The sequence below is a fragment of the Camelus bactrianus genome, chromosome 26, assembly GCF_048773025.1.
Source record: "Camelus bactrianus isolate YW-2024 breed Bactrian camel chromosome 26, ASM4877302v1, whole genome shotgun sequence".
Classification (NCBI taxonomy): Eukaryota; Metazoa; Chordata; class Mammalia; order Artiodactyla; family Camelidae; genus Camelus; species Camelus bactrianus.
The window spans coordinates 29,923,900-29,944,977 of NC_133564.1; the positions used below are offsets into that span (position 1 = coordinate 29,923,900).

Sequence of the window (21,078 nt, forward strand, 5' to 3'; positions counted from 1 at the left end):
AGTGCGCTTCCCAGGCCCTCGGACGGGAGCTGGGAGAAGGGATACCCTTCTCTATTAAGACCCTGTTCCCTGAGGCAATGCATCTACATTCACAGGCATAAGACGTCTCTCTTTGCTTAACGCAGAACCTCATAGCAGAACCTCATACCTTAGTCGCTCCAAGACCTCAGCCCAGCCTACCTGCCCTCAGCTAAAATCAGTCACTTAGACTCGTGCTGTTCAAGTGTGGTCCACGAGCAGCAGCACCAGCATCTCCAGGAGCTTGTTACAAAGGCTGAACCTCAGACCCCACCCCAGACCTCCGCGGCCAGAAGCTTATTTTTACACCATATCCTTCAAGCCGAGGCAGAACGCTGGCTGTGTAACAATTTACCTTAAGGTGCTAGAGAATGAGATGCAGAACCTCTAGAAGGAAGAGGCTGAAGCAGTAGCACCTAGAAGCATGATGTTCTTCCTAGTGTCTCATGCAACACCTGGAGCTCTGCATTAACTAGGTGTCTGACCTCTCTGAGCCTCAGTCTGCTCTTCTGTGCAATGGGAACAACAGCATCTCCCTTGCAGAGGCGCCATGAGAACTGCCTGTGGTGTATTTATAGTACCCAGCAGGGCAGGCTGCTGGCATTGCGGAGTGATAGCTACTATTATCCTAAATTTAACATCAGTACTCCAGTCACCGCCTGCAGGGGAGACTATCAACAGCACCTTTCACTCTACGAGTCTGTGGTACAGGCTGATCCTTGCAGCTCTATTCACAGATAAGAAAAGGGGGTGGGGAGGTTGCAGCTCAGTGACAGAGTGTGTGCTTAGATGCACGAGGTCCTGGGTTCAATCCCCAGTACCTCTGTTAAAAAATAAACAAATGAATAAACACACCTAATTACCTCTCCCTGTAAAAAATTAATTGTACAAAAAATAAATGTTCTAAAAAGAAAAGAAAAGGGAGGCACAAAACAGGAAGGTGATGGAGCTAATAAATGCCACAGCGTCCTGACTGCATCCCTGAGTCAGCCTGGCCCCCGGCTCGCGGTCTTACCCACAACGTCCAGCTGGTAGGTGTGGTTGATGCTACCGTATTCGTTCTCCACAATGCAGGTGTAGTTGCCTTTATCCGAAGGCACCACTGAGTCCATTATGATGCTCCAGGTGGCATAACGGACCTGAGGGGAAACGTGCCAAAGGGCCCCACTGTGGGTCTGGAGGCAAACGTGAGCAAAGCCACATGGCGGCGGTGTTGGGGCCCAGTGGCTGTTACCGTCCCATCAGAGCACAGAGCCGAGTGCGGGCTGCACCTGAGCCAGGACAAGGCGGGCACTGCCACCCAGCCCCTTTACACTCTGCAGGAGAGAAGCAGGCAGACCAGGGTGAGAACTCCGGAGGTCTGCCCACAACGGGCAAGGCCGCCCGTGATCTGGACAAACGTGCCGTCCTCACTCTCCCAAATACACTGGGAACTCTCCCAGCCCTGCACCTCTGTCCACGCTGTTCCTGTGCCGGAACGGCTCCCTGCTTAGAGTCCAGCCCTGTCCGCCCGCCCTTGACATCTCATTTCAAAAACCATCTCCTCCAGCCCCGTCTCCAGCCAGAACTGTCCTCCCGTCCCTCTGTGCCCCACAGATGCTTTCCATGGCAGTGGTCACGGATGCCTGCTGTCCTATTAGTTGGAATTCTTTATGGGCAGGATGCTGCTTTGCAACACTCAGAGCACAGAGTCTTGCATACAGCAAGTGTCTGGTGAATTAACTTTAAAGGTTTCCTTATTTTTTCTGATCACCTCTGCTTTTCTTATACAAGATGCTTGAGAAAAAAGCAGCCAGGTGAGATGGGAAAGAAACAGGGATGACATGTGTGATCAGAGACTCTAAAGGAGGGATTCTGATGTTCTGAAAAGCGTTAAACAGGCAAAGGACACGAACAAACAATTTACACACCAGGAACTGGAAACTGCTTATTAACATGTAAATTCTAACTTTGTTACTAAGCAAAACAGCCCACGAACAATGAGATATTTTCATGTGTCAAATTTGTTAATGAAGGTAGAGTGAGCTTGTCATTTTCATACTCTGCCGTGGGAGAGCGAATTCATTTTCCGTTTTAAGAAAGTAACTGTTACCACAATAAAATAAAATTAAAAAATAAAATCACACCCTCAACTCATGACATCGCCCTCCCTTAAGAGTAATTTATCACAGTAAAATTTTATGTCTTCCCATTGTACTTTGAACTCTGTTGCCTAGTACATTTTCTGGAAAGACATATGTTCAAGAAATGTTCACGTAATAAATGAACAAGTGAATGAATAAATAAAATTACCTAATTATGGGGGAAAAGTAATTGGGTGATGTGCGTCAAGGGCTTAAAAAAATTGCTTGTACTTTGATCTAGTAACTTCTAGCAATCTGTCCTAAGGCAGAATATTTTAAAATATGGTAACAAAGACTTATGTACAAAGATATTCACTGCAACTTTATAGCAGTGAACAACTGGAAATTAACTTGTATCACAAAACAGTTCATTAAATGATGGGATATTGTAATACTGGAACATTATGCAGCCATGAAAAATTATCTTTCAAACACATGGCAAAAGACATATGTTATAATGTTAACAATTGACAAGAAATTATATACACAATGTGATCAACCATGTAAAAACCATATACAAAGAAAAAAAAAGACTGAAAAGATTGAACTTTACTGGCACTTTTTTGTATCTGAAGATTTTCTAATTTTACAGATAGAAAGCATTATTTAAAACAATCAAAGGCATATAAAAAAGGATTTTCTAAGTAGCATCTCCTGCTCCTCTTACTCTGACCTTCATATGAACACATGTACCTTGTAGCCTCCGATCCTGTGGTCAGGTTTGAATTCCTTGCCATTTTTCAGCCAGCGCAGGGTGGGGTTGGGAGTCCCACTGGAGGGGCATTTGAACTTCACTGTCTTGGCAGCTGGCACCGCGTGCAATTTCTTTTCCATCTTTTCTGGGGACGTCCAGTAGGGAGCCACGGCTGCCCGGGGAGAGCCGAGAAAGACGGGCAGGGGCTGGTCAGGCTCAGGAGCGAGGACCCCAGCCTGCTCACCTGCCCACCACCTGGGAACAATGCCTGCACTGATCTGATCCCCCGAGGGATCCCACCGCAAGCATCGTGATGCCACATGTCTTCTCCTCCCCTTCTCCAGACAATCACCAGAGCTTTCCCCCTTGCCGGTTCAAACCCGACACCCAGGCCCGGAGGGCAGTAAGGTAGGAAACAGTGTCTCACGCATACGGTTTGGTTTGGTGTTATCCGTCTCTTTCTCCTCTGAAGAGGAGTCATCATCGTCATCGTCGTCCTCTGAGGAGGGGAGGGCATCTACGGCAAGGAGAAGGGAGCACTGAGGTCCCTCCAAGGGAAAGGGGGCCGGCGAGCTTTCCATCCAACCCACAGCCACCCCATGAACAAAAAGGCCAGTCAGCTGTAGATATACTGACTCCAGTCCCCTCCTCCCTTAGTGACTGTCCCTCTGTGGAATAGAAACCGTTTGTTTAAGAACTGCATGCTCTACGCCTGTGCCCCTCCACCCCCAACCCCAGCACACTGCACCCCTCTGCCCGGAGGCCTTTACCCCAGGCAGTTCCATCACGGGCAGGTGAGTCCTCTTTCGTCTAACTCCACCCTGCATTCAGAGGCTCACTCAACTCATCATGCCCCAGAGGCGCTGAGTCTCAGAACTAGCAGCCAGGGAAACTGTCTCCTCCTCTGGAGACCCAGACAGATCTAGGCACTGCAGCCAGAAGCCAATTCCGAAGCCGCGGGCCAAACTACCTCCAGTCAGAATCTGTCCAGCACGTGTCTGCTGAGGTTTGGAAGCTGCCCTTCTAAACCAGAGCGGGTAGGGAGCCCACCACGCGGTCCGTCCACCAACACCTGCCCCCAGTAAGTATCCATCCCTTTTAAAAGGCTTGACACACATGTGGTCACCAATCAGGGTAATGCCAGATCTTTTCCCAGCCCTTCCTAGTACTTGTGGGGTCTGGAGGGAAATAAAGAAGGCAAGTCCTCAGGGAGGGGCAGGTTCTGGATGATGCCTGGGGGAGGAAGTGCCAGACCTGCACCCTGGGATACACGAGTACAGGAACCTTCAGCTCAACTTCGTTTAATCTAGGGTTTTGTAAAAGTCACATTCGACAAGTGGCAGATCCCCAAAGTCACTGAGTCCCAGGGTTCCCTGGTGGCCCTAACATAGCTCTGGAAGCTGAGGGACAGATGTTTCCCATTGAGCTGTGGCTATGGCGATGCACCTTTGTCACCCCTGGTCACAGGAGGGACCTCACCACATATTCGGGGGCTCTAATCACTAAGCCAAGTCCTAAGTCCAAATGGCAAGGGAATGAGAGGATGGATGCTGTCTGGGCCCTCGGAGCACCCCAGAGACTTCACAGTGTCTCACTGCCCCGGGTTCGTCCGCAATCGCCTGCGGGGTAGGGCCCGGAGGCCCGCGCTCTCTGGCCCGAGGCCCGCACCATTGGTCATGCCCCAAGAGCTAAGCCACGCGGCGGGCGGGGAGCGATGTTAGTGGGCGGCAGCTTCTGAAGCAGAGTGGGGGGCAGATCACGGAATGGGAGGAGATCTGGCTCCCCCTGAAACCAGCAGAGAGGCTTGGAGGGGTGGGGGGTAGGGGAGGGCGAGGGTGGACTTGGCTACCAACCTGAGACGTTGACAGAGAAGTAGGTGGTGTCGCTGCCCGAGGGGCTGCTGGTCACACAGGCGTAGAGGCCGGAGTCGGCGGGCACGGAGTCCCGCACCTCCACCTCCTCCCCTGTGATGCGGGTGCGGTTGCTTTCCACCAGCTGCACCCCGTCCCGCAGCCAGTTGATGCTCTGCACATCGTCCCGCAGCCGACAGCGGAGCTGCAGCAGGTCACCGGGGTGGACCAGGAGGGACTCCACTTCCACGGGGGCTCCCCAGGGCTGGGCTGCAGCCACCACAGGGGCCGGGAAGAGGGGGCGAGGGGCAGGGGAGGAGGAGGGGAAAGACAAAGGGCATTACGCCAGCCGCACTGAGCTGCAACATCCCAGGGGTTACAGAGCTGGGGAAGTGGGAACGGGAACACGGGTCAGTCGGGAGGCGGCTCGCTATCTGGGCACCCCCATCACTGCGTCTCTACCCAACTCCTCCAGAGGGCAAAGGGAGAAAGAGGCAAAGTTAGGAAGCAGCTGCAGCAGCATTAAGCGGTTCACGTTTCATTTCCCTCCATCCAAGGGGTGACTTGTGTGTGTCCAGAGTGCCCCCTCCCCACACACATAGCTCTTTGCCAAGAATGGTGGCTTCCCAGAGGAACACTCCGTTTGCTTCTGGCTGGGGCGGCCTCACCCCTTACCCTAGGAACCCTTGAACAAGCCTCCCCAAACCCAGGAGCCCCCACTCATGTCGAGAGAAGGCAGTTTGTCACTGGGGGGCTCTGGGTTCCAGTGATTCAGCATTGGGGGTGGGACTGAGCCCCGCAGAGTCAGTGCATAGGATGCATATGTGGGAGAGACAGCCCAAGGAGAGGTCAGCTCAGGGGAGCCTCTAGCTAACAGGTGTCGGGCCAGCGGATTCGGAGCTTTTGACTATATTAGGAACGAAGGCCTGCAGCTGCCACAAAACCCACACTTGCTCTGGCAGCAAAAGCCACTGCACACAAAGCTCCTTTCTCCTCACCCGACTGCAGGGCTCCCCCTCTGGGGCCCCCCACCTTCCTCTGCCCTGTCCTCCCCCAACGCACTGGCACTCACAGCCTCTCCCCCTCACCGCTCCTTCCCTGGAGCCCGGGGGGCCACACACCCAACCCTCTTGCCCAGCAAAACCACAGTCAGGCTAACAAGAAGGCCTGAGGCCGGACACACCGGTGAGTCCACTGTCCCGTGCTGACCGGTCCTCTGAGCACCCCTGTCTTCACTAACAAGGGGAAAGGCAGCGCCTAGTAACTCTTGGGACGTGCAAACCTGCAATCCTGCTCCTGGCATCCTCTGCTGCCTGCCCATCCCCCATCAGAAGAACACACCTGTTGAGCTCACGTCCACCACCTGACTAGTCTCTAGCACCTTCTACAGCCTTCTTTCCTTCTCGGGTACCGGTTCACCATCAGAGGCTTGTCGGGGACAAGGTCCCCCGATGCCTGCAGGTCCCCCGATGCCTGAGGCTCTGCTGGGCTCTCTCCACACCCTCCCGCTCTCATCCCTTTCTGACCCCAGTCTGGGTCAGGTGCCCTCCCATTGCGCTGGTCACACTGAAGGACAGTCCCCTTTCTTGACTGAGTTGCGAGGGTGGGGACACGTCACATTTACCTTCAAACCCCAGCACCTGGGACGGCGCTTCCTGAATAACGTGATAACATCATCTCTTCATCACCTCCTTCCGGACTCCCTTTTCTCCTTCACCACCTCATTTTAACCGACTCTTTCTGAGATCCTCAATAGGTTTCTGCTGGAAACCTCACCAATGAAGGAATGAGTTTCCAGGCATTGGCCGGGGCTAGGGACTAAGGGCAGTTTCCCCCAGAGGGGCCGGGATGGGGCTCAGGGGCCAAGAATGCGGGCCCCGGCGCCTTTCCACCTGAGGGCTCTGTCTTAAATTTGGGGTAAATATTGAGTCATCCAAGGGGGTTGCTGCTTGAAAAGGGTTTGGAAACCACTCGGCCAGGACTCATTTATTTTTGTGAATCAGGTCAGGAGGAACACCACAAAGGTGAACAGACCGCACAACTGATTAAAAATAAGCCTTTGTGGATCTTGGGGAAAAAAAAAAGTTATTCTTTCCATTTTTAATGGTTTGTGGTTTTGCCAAAAGGAGGTAGAAGAAAAGCCATTCAGACTTGACCCTGAAGGAAAACAGAAGACGCTCCGAGGGATCAAATCTCACTTCCCCGCAGTGACCTCACTGATTAAATATTTTGCAGCTCGTGATCTGGACCAGCCGTTGGTCCAACAGTAAACTCCGGTAAACTCAAATTCTTAGCCGTTGGCATCACGGCCTATTTTGACAGGTCCCAGAAACAAAAAGGTAGCCAGGAGAACACGGGCGTTTCCCCAGGAAGAAGCAGCGAAGGGAGACGGGCCCTGCCGAGACCAGCCCTGGCGGATCCAGGCTGGAACTTCTGGCTCATCCCAACAAGGATGCGAACACAAAACCCTTCTGCGTGATCTATAAATCTCCTCAAGAGCCAGCTTTCTTCTCCCTGCCCCTGGAGGTCAGAGTCACCCTGAGGCTCCAGGATTTGGTGAGAACGCCTCATTCATTCTCCTGATCAAGGTTCTACACATTTTAAAGGATGAATTCTAACCCCGTGATCACCTCCCCATGCGACCTTCTTCCCCCCACCTTCCACTCCAAGTCTCTTCTCTGCACCAACAGCATTCTGCCCCCACACAGCAAAACCTCTTTCTGCTGGAGGCTGTCAGCCATCTCTCTAGAGCCCCCCACTCTCCTCAAAGTGCACCATCAAAGACGTCCAGGAAGAATTCCACGGGCACAAGTGTCTTTATCCGCGCTTTCTGTCAGTTACTGTCTGAACCACACACATTTGCACTAAGTTCCATACCATCTTGTACTGCTGCTTTTTCAAACATCTTGATTGAGATAGAATTCACATGCCATAAAGTTCACCCATTTAGAGTGTATAATGCAATGTTTTGTTTTGTTTTGCTTTTTAGTATATTCACAGTTATGCAATCCAACCTCAGAGATTTGGATCACCCCCCAAAGAAACCTTGTACCCAGGAGCAGTCACTCAGTATCCCCTCCCCTTCCTCCCAGTCCAGGCAACCATTGATCTCCTCTGTCTCTAGATTTCCCTCTTCTGGCTATTTCACAATGGACTCACACAATATATAGTTTTTCATGTCCTGCTTTCATTTAGCATAATGTTTTCAAGGTTCTCCCATGCTGTACCATGTCTCAGTACTTCATCTCTTTTAATGGCCAAATAATATCCCCTTGTATGGATGTACCATGTTTTATTAATCCATTCATCGGTTGATGGACACGCGGGTGTATTGTTTCCCAATTGTCAAAAGTGTCCATATCTTGCCTCTTCTAGGAAATAGCAAGCAACTCAGGACAGAATTGCCCATTCTAATTTTCCCACAGTGCCTAGGAATGTCAGAAACACAGAAAATGCTCTGCAGGTCTTGAAGTGGATTGAGCATCTGGCAAAGGCTAATTTTTAGAAGAACCAAAAACCAGCCTACGGCTCTTGGGTTATACTGGATTTTCCCTGGTTCTTGAATGTGTGTCAAAGTCTCCATTTACAGAGCAGGGATAATGCCACTTTCTCCTAGGAGGTGATGGAAAGGTAATCGACCATTGCTGGTTTACTGCCGAGAGCAGCGGTCCTGACCTTGGGGAGTTCCATGTAAGGCAGCTGATGTGGGACATCCCTGGATGCCTGCAACAATCAAGTCATTCCCCTACATTTTGGTCTTTCCAGTGTCCTCCATTTATATCCTCATTGGAAAGGCCCTTGTATCTGTGGCTCCATCTCTGCTGAGCTGGTCTTTCTCTGGTCAAGACCAACGGGCCAGGGTGATACTTGTTGGGGATCACTTAGCAAGAAAGGAGCTGAGTGATTTATTATTTTTTTTTATTGGGCTGGTCATGAAAGATGAAGAAAAGAAGGCAGTTTATTGCTCAGCCACTTGAAAAGACATTCCACCTCTTTGAGCCCCTGATGAATTGGAATGGGGACACTGAGGGAGGCAGTAAACCAAAACACTTGCTTTATGTGTCTTGTTTCCTGAGAGACGAGGTGGGGAACGGAGGCTGGAGGACGTTTGGTATCTGGATTCCCTGGTGACCAAGCCTGAGGCTGAAAGCGGCTGGCGTGAGTCTCGCTTGTACGGCCTCGGAAACACGCATTCTGCTTTCACGCCCTCAACACAGTCACTGTTTTCATTACCCTCCGGGAGTGGGGAGGTTGGGGTTAGGGTTGGGTTTGATTTGAACACCCTTGGAGGATTAAGGCTGTCAATGCCTTGGTCATCTCTCCAGAAAACAGGAGAGAACAAAGGCTTCGGCTTAGTGGTCTGAATCGAGACTGAGGAGGACTCTGGACCTGGGGCAGTTCCTGGGACGGTGCAGATGGCAGGTGGACCACGGAAGGCTGTGGATCCTGTATCCCCATTAGTGGGAGTGAAAGGGATTCATACAGCCATCCCTAATCCCACCCTTCTTTCTGATGGAGTCTCTCCATCCCCCAGGGATGCAGACCAGGGACCCACACTTTTGAGTAATCCTCAGGAACACAGCTAGAAAGACAGAGAGGTAAGGGGTGGTGTTGCCAAGTCAAGGAGCATGATTAATGTCAACAGGGCCCTGCTGAGTCCCTCTCCCTTTCCTTCAAAATACCAGGGCTTTGCAATTCCCAACAAGCCCAAAGGTTGTGGCATTTTGCTTATGGCAGGACTGGCCAGAAATCTGCCACTGTCACTGAGGAGGGGGTTCTGCCTGGGTTCGTCAGGTCAGATCCAAGTTCTGGATTCCAGACTCTGAGTCTTCTGCCAGCCGTGGGCACTGCGTGGGGTCGGGCCCAGGCTTGAGGAGGCTCAAATCCATACACACCTTGTCATTCTTATAAGAAGATGAGACCCCAGCTCCCCCAAATCTAGGGAAAAGAGAGGGAACTTTCTTCAAAATAACTATCACTGGAGGACTCTGCGAGCCCTTGTTACTGTGAAAAAAGAGAAGTAATGGGTAAACTAAGGAGCGGAAGACCCGTACCTTGTGCTAACCAGGGTGATACGATGTACGAAGCGCTGTATCATGAGACATGGGGACCGGGAGAAGAATGGCGAGCCCAGGACGGCTGATCCAACACAGGATCTGAGGTTACAGAACGCAAGTACTGGTGCTCAGAGCAGACAGCAGTGTTCACAGCGGAGGTGCTCACAGCGGTAGGGAAAGGGAGCAAAAGTTGGTGGCGGGGGCGGGGGGGACAAAAAAGAATGAGGTGCTTACGAGCAGGGCTGTGCCTCGGGATGAGGGGGAATGAGAGATGCGGTCAGATCGTATGGTTGAAAGCTGGGCATAGACCAGAACCACCAGAGAAGTCCCAGGGAACACATTTCTCTGCAGAGACTATGAATGCAGGCCTTTCATGCCCCAAGGATGAATATACCTGAAAACGTATTTTGAAATACCGCGTTACCGGCCCTGGTCCCATAAGAACCAATTTGGTCTGGAAGTGATTCCTCCCCAAGCCCCACGACTTAACGTGAACCCCGTGAAAAGTTAACAGCTGATATTTGCAGAGCGCTCTGCAATTTACCATGTGCCTTGCCATATATTATCTTGGGATCCTTCCACAAGTCTGAAAACAGTAATGCTAATACTGGCCAATATTGGCAGCATGCTTATGATACATCCCATACAGTGTGAGAGCTTTTTTAACACCGACCATCATTGAATCCTATGAGGTCAATACCAATGTTATCTCTACCCGATGGGCCCGGAGGCTGACAGTGTGCCGAGCACAGCTGCTTCACAATAACCCTATGAAGGAGGTATTATCCTCATTTTATGGCAGGGACACTGAGGCACAAGCAGGTTCAGGGTGTGTCCAAGATGGCCTACCTAGTCAGGAAGTGGCTGGGCAGGGATTCGAACCCAGGTGGCCTGGCTCTCCAGAAGCCACACGCACTCCAGAGCCCTGGTCTACCACTTTGAAAGGCAGCCTCTATTTTCACTGTCTTTGCAACCCATGACTTTCAAAGAGTGACAGAAACCCTTTCTGGTCAGCCCACTGGTCCTGTCCAAAGGCGTCCAGGTTTCCTACCGTCTCACATGAGATTCTGAGGTTGGCAGCTTTGGCCTCATCTTCCCCTTTCATTCCCTCAGCCCCACCACTACTACTTTGTTACTTAGTGTTTTAAAGTCAGAAATGCACTTTCCCGGCCATGCTCACCTGCCCTATAACGCTGAGCAGGTTTGACTGTGCACACTGGCGGATGAGGAAACTGGAGGGTGGCACTGTGACACTGGCGGACTCAGGACTAACCATAATGCTTTCCTTTGGTGTGGCACCTGAAACTTCACCAGGCATGTTGATTCACAATTGTGTTAATTCGTCTTCACTCCCATTTAAACGTGAGAAAATGGAGGCTGAGAGACTTCTCCCAAAGTCACAAAGCGGGGCTCAGCCCTGGCTCTCGGGGCTGGGTCTGCTGGGTCCTGGGCTCCTTACCCAGCACACGGGACAGTGGCAGGGACTTATAGCCCTGCCTTGGCCATGGGTACACGGCCCGGCCCCTCCCTCCCCCCTGGGTCCCTGGCTCAATCCTGGACCAACCAGCCACCTGACACCTTCTCTGGTCCCAAGCCCCTCATCTTGAGTACAGCTTACAGCTGAGCTGATGGCCGCAGATGACCCCTGCCTGACTCCACTGAGAAGATTAAGGACATCAGGCAAAGGAGCTCTCAAACCTTCACTTGGGCCAGCTCGCCTGATCACACATTCTCAGACTGTCCGGTTCTCAAGTGCTGACCCCTCCGCGCAGGCTCTCCACATCCATCCCTGCACACTCCCCAAGAGCCCGGTTCGGTGGTCCTCCTCCTCCTCCTCCAGGACCTGGGCCCACTCAACTACCTCCCCTGCTCTCCCCGCCCCCCAGCTCCCCTGGTTCCATCTCTGCAGCCAAGCTAACATCTTCTCTGTCCCTTTTCTTTTGCTTTCTCCTGAAATGGCTTTCTCCTTCTGTCTCCCCATCACTTCCCCAGATGTGAAAATTCATTCTCTGGAGGAGACTTCCTCAACTCCGTTCTCCATCTCATTCTTAACGGGACTTACAAATTTTCATGGCTTTTATCATGTACTCATTCAAGCTGCTATATATAAGTATATATATAACATATACATTATATGTACATATAGGTATATATAATAGACATGTTTTATATATACACATGTGAATATGTCTTTTCTACCCTCTGATGTCAGGGGCAGCATCATCTATCATTCCACACTCCGAAGGGGAAGGACATAGCGTTTGGATAACCAGCCCCCAACAAAATCCAGGCGTGACGCCTTGGGGTCCCCACTGAGGTCATCCCTAGGAAATCCTTTTGATTTTGCATTTCTGGGCTAAGAAAATTAGGGGAGAGTGGCCATGCTCTTCAGGAACGTGGGGGAACTGGTGGTCCAGGCTTGTTTACAGTCTTGGCACAAACTCCCCAGAGATAAATGAGGGGGCAGTTGTGGGCGGTGTGGAGGAACTCGGGGTGGCTTGGAAAGCAACTTAAAAGGAACACAGAACAGCCCAGCGGGGCTCCGGGAGCCCTCTGCAGAGGTTTTTATTACGTTCTTTTGGCTTTGAAATGGAACTGAAAACTTACTTTAGTCCGGCCAGGCCAGGCCAGGCCAGGCCAGAGGGGGATCTCGCTGAAATCCTGGGGAACAGCTATCATCCGGCAAGGATGGGGGGTACCGAGAAGCCCTCCAGACACATGATTCCCTGAACGTCCCCAGGGGACAGGGAAAGCTGCAGAAATGGGGAGCAGAGGCATGTGTGGCAGGGGACACAGGAACTCCAAATCAATTAGCGGGGTCTGACACCCTGACCCAGCCGCGTTCACCAGGCCCCGACCCAGGGGGCTTGGAGTGTAGGATGGTGTTTTTTTGACAGAAAAGAGGGAAAGAAGTAAGAAGGAGCATTTTGCATGCAAATGGGCCACTGCCAGAAGAGCCCATTAAAATGTAAAAGCTCCACATTCAGCCTGACAAAACGGTGCAAACTGCTGTGTTTGCCAGAGGGGCAGCGATACAGCTCCCGACAAAGGGGCCAGGGAACAATGGGACCTGAATGGCCCCAGTCAGCAGGTCCCCTCTCGCGTTGCCATGGGGACCCCACCGGGGCTTACTAAAGGTATTTCCTGAGGAGAAAGGCAGTGCACACAGGCCCAGGCGGCCCGGCTAATCCTGACAGGAAGCCATCACCATTCAGCAGCCCAGGGGCTTGGGGCCGGGACTTGTGTTTTGTTTTTATTAAAAAAAGCTTTCGGGGCTTTTGTGTGTCCCACCTCGTCACTGTAATTTAGTGCAGAGCTGCCTGCGCTGGCCAAAGCCACAGCCGGGGGCCCTGCGCCCACTCCAAGACCCCCCAAAACCAGCTTCCCCAGGAAGGAATCGGGAGGGGAGGCCAGTTTCGGGCACATCTTCCAACAGATGCGGAGACAGGAAACCCAGCATCAGACTGGAGTCTGGCTTCTACCTGAAGCCTCCGTGGTACCTGGATTTTCTTCCCTCCTAGGCATTGGGTCCCCCAACCCCTGCCTTCCCAATACCTCCCACCACGGGGAGCACGCTTGCAGGCTGGGGGGAAGGCCTGTAATTAAGTGATTAACAAAGGAATGTGCCCAGGAGTTGTTTTAAAAGAAATTTCCCCTCTGCCTCTCTCCCCAGGTGTTTACAGACATGCTCCGGGGCAGAGCCAAAAAGGAAACTCTTCCCGCGCCCAGTTCCCAAAAGGATTTCAAGGATTCCGGGTACCCTTGGCTGCTCTCCTGCCTACCTCTACCAGGAAGAAAGAGCCGCCCTGGGCGGAGGCAAGCTCACCTTGGACGTGCAGGAATCCACTCACCGAGGCCAGCACAGGTAGGTGCCCGGCGGCTACCAGGAAGGGAGGCCCAAGCTCCCGGTTCCTAGAAGTTGGTGTCACTGGCTCACATTTGGCACCAGAGGAATCAGCCTTGGCAGATTCAGGGAAGAAAGCCAACAACACAGCTGGCGGTGAAGACAGAAACTCCTGTGTGACAACTGCCCCCCTCGGACACAGTTTAGGGTCAATGAACATTTCCTGAGTAAACCTGTAAGTGGAAGGAGCCGGCTCCAGTGTCGATGGTAAAACCAGGGAGGCTCTACTCACTCAGGTCCGTGTGTTTGCAAAGCCCACGCTCTTGCCTCTAAATGAACCGCCCACAACACACACAAATGTTTTGAGCCTGGCCATTTTGATAGAATCATAAGGAGTTAAATTGATCATCTTGGCAGCATTAAGACTATCCCGCAACGGCCCTGAACACCTGGGAAGTTTCAAGAGCCACGCATGGTGGGTCCTATTTTGGGAGAAGGAGCTGGAGAGCCTTGTTCAATGATGGAAAACTCCCCCGACTCAAGCCCAGTAGGCACACTTATGTGGATGTAAGCTGAGCAGCTCGGGATGCTCAGGTGGGGGGGTCTTCCCTGCCTTTATTGAAAATCACGTCCTAAACTCAAAGCAAAAGTTATGTTACAACTGTTGCAACTCAGAAGGAACAACACCTTCCACTGAGCTGTCAGGGAAAAGCCGGGCGATTAGCTGAAGTGGGGTGTGAGTGTGTGTGTGCGCGTGCGTGTGCGTGTGCGTGTATGTGCAGGGGTCCCGCTGCTAGAAGGGGAGCTCAGACCCTCCCACCACTGGCCCGCAGCCCAGGCCTCCCAGCCATGTGTCTGCAGCTGTGACCTGTCATGCACTTCCTGGTCTGGGTTCTGTAATGGAAAGATCATTAAGAGTGGGGGGAGGGAGGACAGTGAGGAGGTAGCCCCGCAGCTCCCACTCCACCAGGCTCTGACCTTAAAGTCCGGTCAGGTTCCTTGAAGGAAAGAATGTATGCCCCCCCCCCCAGGGCCTCTGCACAGCCTCCCCTCCCCCAGGCTCAGCGGAGCTGGTTTGGGGAAGGAAACACCAGCAGCTGGGTAGGAAAGAGCTGCCGCTCCTGAAACTTGCTGATAAATTAGTGGAGGCCACAGCTGTTTCAGAACCTGCCTTCTGGCCCCTCCAAACCTCTGTGGATACTTGAGAGCACAATACACCAGAGCTCTCGGCAGCCCAGTGGGTCTGCAATCTGCCCTCCCTGGCCGGTCCGATGTCTGTGATGGTGGGTCTGGGTCACGGGTCACTGCCCACTGCCGTGGGCAAAGGAATGGCTCTTCATAAAGTCCTATTTTCTTTTCCAATGTTAAAGAAATGCCCCTTATTTTTACATTATGAGAATAAAGGTAATAAATATCCTTTTAAAAGGAAGTGGTGTAAAAAAGGTGGTTGCCAGGAGCTGGAGGAGCAGAGACTGGGGAGCTAAGCGTTTAAATGGGTAGAGTTTCAGTTGGGAAGGTGAACCGTTCTGGAGATGGATGGTCGTGATGGTGGCGCAACAACGTGAATGTACTTAATGCCACAGAACTGTGCACTTAAAAATGGTGAATTTTACATTATGTATATTTTACCACAATAAAAATAAAAATGGTAATGGTAGTGGACATGACAGCATTGGGTTTTTAAAAAATGTTCTTAAGTGGCAAAGTAAATTGTCAACCCAAAATACCGGGGGGAAATGTGACCCATGAAACGTAAAAATCTGGAACCAATGGTCTATCCCACAGATTGGCAGAGAGCGGGGACTCCCAGGACCCAGGGACCACATAGGCATTCTCTCCCCATCACGCGCACCGTGAGACTTGGGCGTTCAGCACTATTTTCAGAGGCTGAAAGAGCATGGTTTAGGGATTTTGCTACCTGAGCGGGTAGGGCTGTCAGGCACAGAGCTGGTAGACCAGCCAGGACCAAGGTGGGGGGGGGGGGCAGCATCTGCAGTGGGGACCCCTTCACTCACACAATCGGAGGGGTCTTGAACTATGGGGCTCCTGGGGGAGATTCCCACTCTGGGCAACGTCCACATTCCGGCGCGTCCTAAGGGATGAGAGCCTTGAAATCCTTGGAAAAACCACTTAGTCCCAAACTTTGCTTGAGCCACAGGTGGTTGTAACCGCAGAGTATCTGCATAGAAATGGCGGGGGTGACTGGCCCCACTGCTCACCATGTGACCCTGGGCACGTCATCTCCTCACTCGGCCTCTGTGTCCTCAACAGAAATGGAAGGGCCGACTGGTCCAGCGCGAGGCCCCCTACAGCTGTAACCCACATCTCGGTGCCACTGGGCCTTCAGAGCTGAGTACCACCCACCGCCCTGCCTGCCCCCCAGCCCAGGGCTCTCTCTGGTGTGAGGGGCGGCGAGAGACCAAGAGACCTCGCGTTCACTTTCTTTAAAGAAGAGGGGATGCTCTTTGGTCACAGAGTTCTGGCCACCAGCACCTTCAACAAACATCTCTCGCCATCTTTTACCTCTGGCCAGAGACATTCTCCCCAGAAGAATCCCTCCGCATCTTTTACACATTAAAACAATGGAATTTTATTTTGATGAAGAAGAACAGAGGATACAGAGTTGCTAAGAGGCTGTGACTGGCAGAAGGCTGGGAGCCCACAGATTCTGGGAGGATTTATTCACTGTCCTTTTTTGATGCCCGTGATAAGCCCCAGAATTGGCTAGGCACATCAATGTTAAAAACGGACTGGGAAACTTTACAAATCAACTACACTTAAAAAAAAAACAACAGACTGGGGGTCTGAAGATAGGAGAAAGGGGTAACGTTATAAAACAAATGCTGCTTCCAGCGTACAGGCATTAATGCAGGTTTTTTGGGGGGATGGGTAGGGATCAAATCATTTCATTGAGGGGCTTCAGGGTAGGGTTGAAGGGCTGGGAGGACAATGAGATCCAACCGGGATCTCTCTGGCTTCACAGTTGCTGAAAGCATATAAGTTTTCTTTTTCCCCCTGAAGTTAAAACACCAGATTTTATTCTAAAAGAATAAAAAACTTAAAAATTACTTTACAAGTGATATATGACTTTTTAATGACATTCCAGCCAGAAAAAGAAAAAGAAAAAAAGGAATAATGACTTCAAATCCAAGTAGCTAGAAGTTATTCTTATTAAACAAGTGATCATCAGTCCAGACGTCCCTATCTATATGTGTAAATACAGAGAAATAATGGAGATATGACTATAAAATAGCGTTTGTTCTACGCATGTTTTAAAATCATTTAATCTTTTGCACTTAACAGCAAAACAGAATTGAAATATGAAACATTCTAATTTTAGATAAATGTTTACCGCTAAAGCTGATAAAAATCACAATGGAAAAGAATTGAGTGGTTGGAACTTAATATGGTCTTGAGGTTCACATAACATCAATGAAAGTTTTGGATGCCAAGGGGAGAACTTCATTCAGGAGGTTAGTGAAGGAGCCCGACACTTCTAAGGTTCAAAAGCTAATTCCTAAAACCCAAGGAAAATAAATCTTAATTCCAAAAGTAAACCCTGAAGTTCGACAATCAAGGGGCAGAGATTTCTGAATGCCAAAGGACCCTTCCAAGGGCAGGAGAGGTGATCAGCATTCCAAAGGCGGTGATAATTGACTTAAAGCCCCCAGCAAAGCAGGAGGAGGGCGGGCCAGGAAGAGGGTCTCCTTCCTTCCAGAAAAAGCTTTTAGACAACTTTCTAGCCCTAGTCCTTCCTCCCTCCCAATGCCTCCAGGCAAATGGACTCAGTCCACTTCTGCCAGCCTCACCTCCCCAGTCTTTCCAGAACAGAGGTTAGAGTCCTAGGCACTGATGTCAGGTAGACCTGTGTCCGAACTCTAGCGCCGCCATGTATTTTTGCTGTTTAAACTTGGCAGGTGTTTGCCTGTTTGCCCTCTCTGAGTCAGTTTCATGAACCATTCAATGGAAACAACATCTCCCTCACAGACTTTTGGGGGTGAGAAGTCATTGATATCAGAGATGCTCGAAGCGTGGTCCCCGGACCGGCAGCATCCGCATCCTCTGGGAACTTGATAGAACTCCCCTGCTCGGCCTGGCTTCAGCGTCCAGAACTCTGGGGATGGACAGTGGTGACGGGTTTTAACAAGCTCACCTGGGTGATGTCCCTGCTAGGAAAATATGAGCACCACTGCACCAGGTGGTACAAAGCATTTGTTACGTGGCAGCGATAACTATTTCTCACCTATTTTCCTTATCTTTCTGTTGAAAAGGATTTTATTTCTATCTTTTTTTTTAAAAACTAGAAATCGTAGGTATCTCTTTAAGGAAAGAAAAGGGACAGTTACTTCCCTGTGTGCTCATGCATGCATTCATTTATTCCAAAAGCCTTAATCAGTACCTGATTTGGAGCAGACATTCCTCTAAGGTGTGATGAAAAATCAGAACAAAACCCCTGCCTTCACAATGTCTGTATACACACACATCACAGCCCACAGACGATGGTCAAGTTGACCCTCTCCTGTGGCTTCAGATGTCCTCATAATTTGGGTTTTATGTCCTTATTTGAGGTTGTCTTTGGATGACGCTTCTTCAATGAGTCACTCATTGTTTTTACCTCTACGGAGTAAGAGTTACACTGGCCAGGTTGGGGGCCTGACCGTGACGAGGCTGGGGTAGCGGGTGGCATTTGTCCCGGGCCTCCCATCCAAGCCCGGCCTCCAAGGATTTTCGTGCTTTTTCCCCAAAGGTTACACAGATAGTTACTGACAAAACTGAGAAAATATTTACCAGACAACTCTCCATAAATCTGTGTTCCATTTCTGGGGCCCACGTCAAGACAGTATACCACAAATTAATATATATATTTTAAAATCCTATAATTATTCAGTGACTCGCCCAACTACATTGTAATGTATATTTTTGCTTAAAACATTAAGTTGTTCAATGTAAACACTAAGAAAAACAAAATTTTAGGACTCCTCCCCCACTGTTTTTTTGTATTTCTTCATGTTTTAAAATATACATATGTATTTTATATATATATATAGACACATACATACATACATACATACTGGTAGCCTCAAAACAATGCTAATGCTTCAGGCTTCCTGAACCTTTTATTTTTAATTTTTTTCTTACGGAGACACTGGGGATTGAACCCAGGACCTCATGCGTGCTAAGCATGCGCTCAACCACTGAGCTATGCCCTCCCCTAGGCTTGTTGAACCTTTTAACATGCTTATTTCCACCCATCAGTCATTGCTGGACCACTGTAGAAGCAATCTAGGTGGGTTTCTGTGCCCCGGCAATCTGACTATATTCTAGAATAAGTGTGACCTACAAGGAAAACTCAGGTGGGGCATCTGACACTTCAGAGACCTCTGATGCCAGACCTTCTCCCAGTGGATCTCAGCTACAGTGGAAGAGGCAGCCCCAGTGGGGTTTTTGTTCTAGTGATTATTCTAAGCCAGGGAACCTCTTTCATTAGGGCAGCTCACAGACCTATGACCGATGCACAACCTCGCAGCCAAGAGCAGAGTGTCACACAAGGAAGGACACAAGGCAGGCGTCTCCAGCTGCCCTTACCCCAGTCACACACGTACGTACCATCCCAGAAAGGGACCTGGAGCCTGATTCCTATGAGGTAAAGGCGACTGACCCAGCCATGTTTAAATTCCAGTGTTAGTCTGCCTGAATTCGGGGGAGAAACAGGGACATAGTATAATACACTGGAAAAAAAAATACTGGATTCAGACCTACCTGAGCCTGAATCCCACACCCACCTCTCACCAACTAGATGACCTGAGGCAAATTACTTAACTCCTTGAACCTCAGTTTCCTCATCTGATTATGGGAATAAAACCAATGGCCATGGTATCAGTGTAAAGACGTAAAAATGTGTAAAGCATGTGGAGTGTGCAGATGAAATAAATAATATTTATTATTATTTTAAAAGACCTTTATTGGTATTACCTTTCTAGGGCAGTATGTAATCAAAACTTCTAGAATATAAATATCCTTTGATACATGAACACCTGGACAAATTTTATTTGCAAAAGTATGTTACTTAAGTGCAAATTATTGAAAATAACTTAAATGCCCAATAGTAGAGGACTGAGTACATAAATTTTGCACACCCATACAGTGGCATACTATGCAGTTATTTAACCATGATGGAGACATCTCTGCATGACAGTAAGTACCCACTTAAGGTACAAACCAGTACATAATGTGTAAATTCCATTTTTGAAATGCAATTTTTAAATGCAAGAACAAGACTCTAAAGAAATAGTTGCTGTTAATAGTGATTATTTTGGGAAGAGGGAATGTTAAGAGCTTTCCTTTTTCTCTTTACAAGTCTGTATTTTCTACAATAAACCTAGATTACGTATCAAAATATGCATGTTTTAAAAGAACAAATTAAAGCTGTCTTTTTGATTGCACAGAACTTTGCTCTAGTGGAGGAAACAGCCACATGTTAAAAACTCCATCTAATGTAAGGGAGGGGAAAGTAAAGTGCTGGACTGAAAGTTGCACAGAAAGGGGGAAAAGGAGTGATTAACTTGGAGGCAGAGAAGGGCTTCAAGAGGGAGGTGGCCCTTAAGCTACACCTTAAGCTAAACCCAAGCTAGACTTTAACCTAAGAGCAAGAATTACAAACAGTGAAAGGAGAAAAGGTTAGGGATGGAAAATCCTAGCTAAGAGACTGGAATAAACAATGGTTGTGTATGAATGTGTACGTTGTATTCAACCAGAAAAAAGGAAGTCTTGTTTGGCCGGATGGATGGATGGATGGATGGAAGAGAGGGAAGGAAAGAAGAAAAGAAAAAACTAAATCAGTAAACAAATGAAGGGACCATTAACCAGAGGCTAGTTTTCGATCCTGGAGGACACAGAGGAAAACCTAAGCTCTAAATTCAACTTTCTTGGTTGATTAAGTATTTGAAGCTTCAGTGTTGACAGTTCTGAACCCCTTTCCCCGCCCAAGCGCATCACCACTAATGTCCACTCTCTGCTGAACTCCCTGACCCTCTCACCCACTTGGGGCTCAATGCGCCTACACACCCAGGGCCTGGGAAACACGGCAGGGCCCCGCTGCCCCAGCATTCACCTCCTTTTACACAACCCGCCCCAGGAGGCTTGGCCACCACACAACATGTGAGATCAGGAAGGAGCCCTGGGTTTCCAGCCAACTTTCTCAGTGCTTGGAACAAGCTGGGCAGACCCCTGTGCCCAGCAGCCCTGTCTGCAAGGAGAAAGGCTTTAAATGAAGGCACTGGGCACTTCGTCTAGCAAGGGGATGGGGAGAGTCGATGTGAACTGAGAACAGGACAAGGTACCACCAAGAGGCACCCAGCCCACCCTGGAGGCATCAGGCAATTGTCCCCACTACTTGGCCGTCACCAGCTGTGAGTCAGAGCAAATCCCCAAGTTCAGGAGCAGCCCACACTCCAGAAGGCTTCTCCTAAGAGGAAGCAGCTTGGGATTTACT

At 49.9% G+C, this 21,078-nt stretch overlaps 1 protein-coding gene across 4 annotated transcripts in view; it reads right to left on the bottom strand.

Moving 5' to 3' along the window:
- The window catches only part of FGFR1 (fibroblast growth factor receptor 1), a 46,078-nt gene that overhangs the window by 11,466 nt on the left and 13,534 nt on the right, over positions 1 to 21,078 (bottom strand). Inside the window, exons 3-6 of one of the 4 annotated variants that reach the window (XM_074353562.1) lie at positions 4,689 to 4,955; positions 3,269 to 3,352; positions 2,835 to 3,007; positions 1,034 to 1,157 (exon numbers count right to left, since the gene is read on the bottom strand). In XM_074353562.1, coding sequence (XP_074209663.1) covers positions 1,034 to 1,157; positions 2,835 to 3,007; positions 3,269 to 3,352; positions 4,689 to 4,955 — 648 coding nt within the window. Of the gene's footprint in view, positions 1 to 1,033; positions 1,158 to 2,834; positions 3,008 to 3,262; positions 3,353 to 4,688; positions 4,956 to 21,078 lie in introns of all 4 variants that reach the window. The other 3 variants (XM_074353561.1, XM_074353564.1, XM_074353563.1) reach the window with 3 other exon arrangements.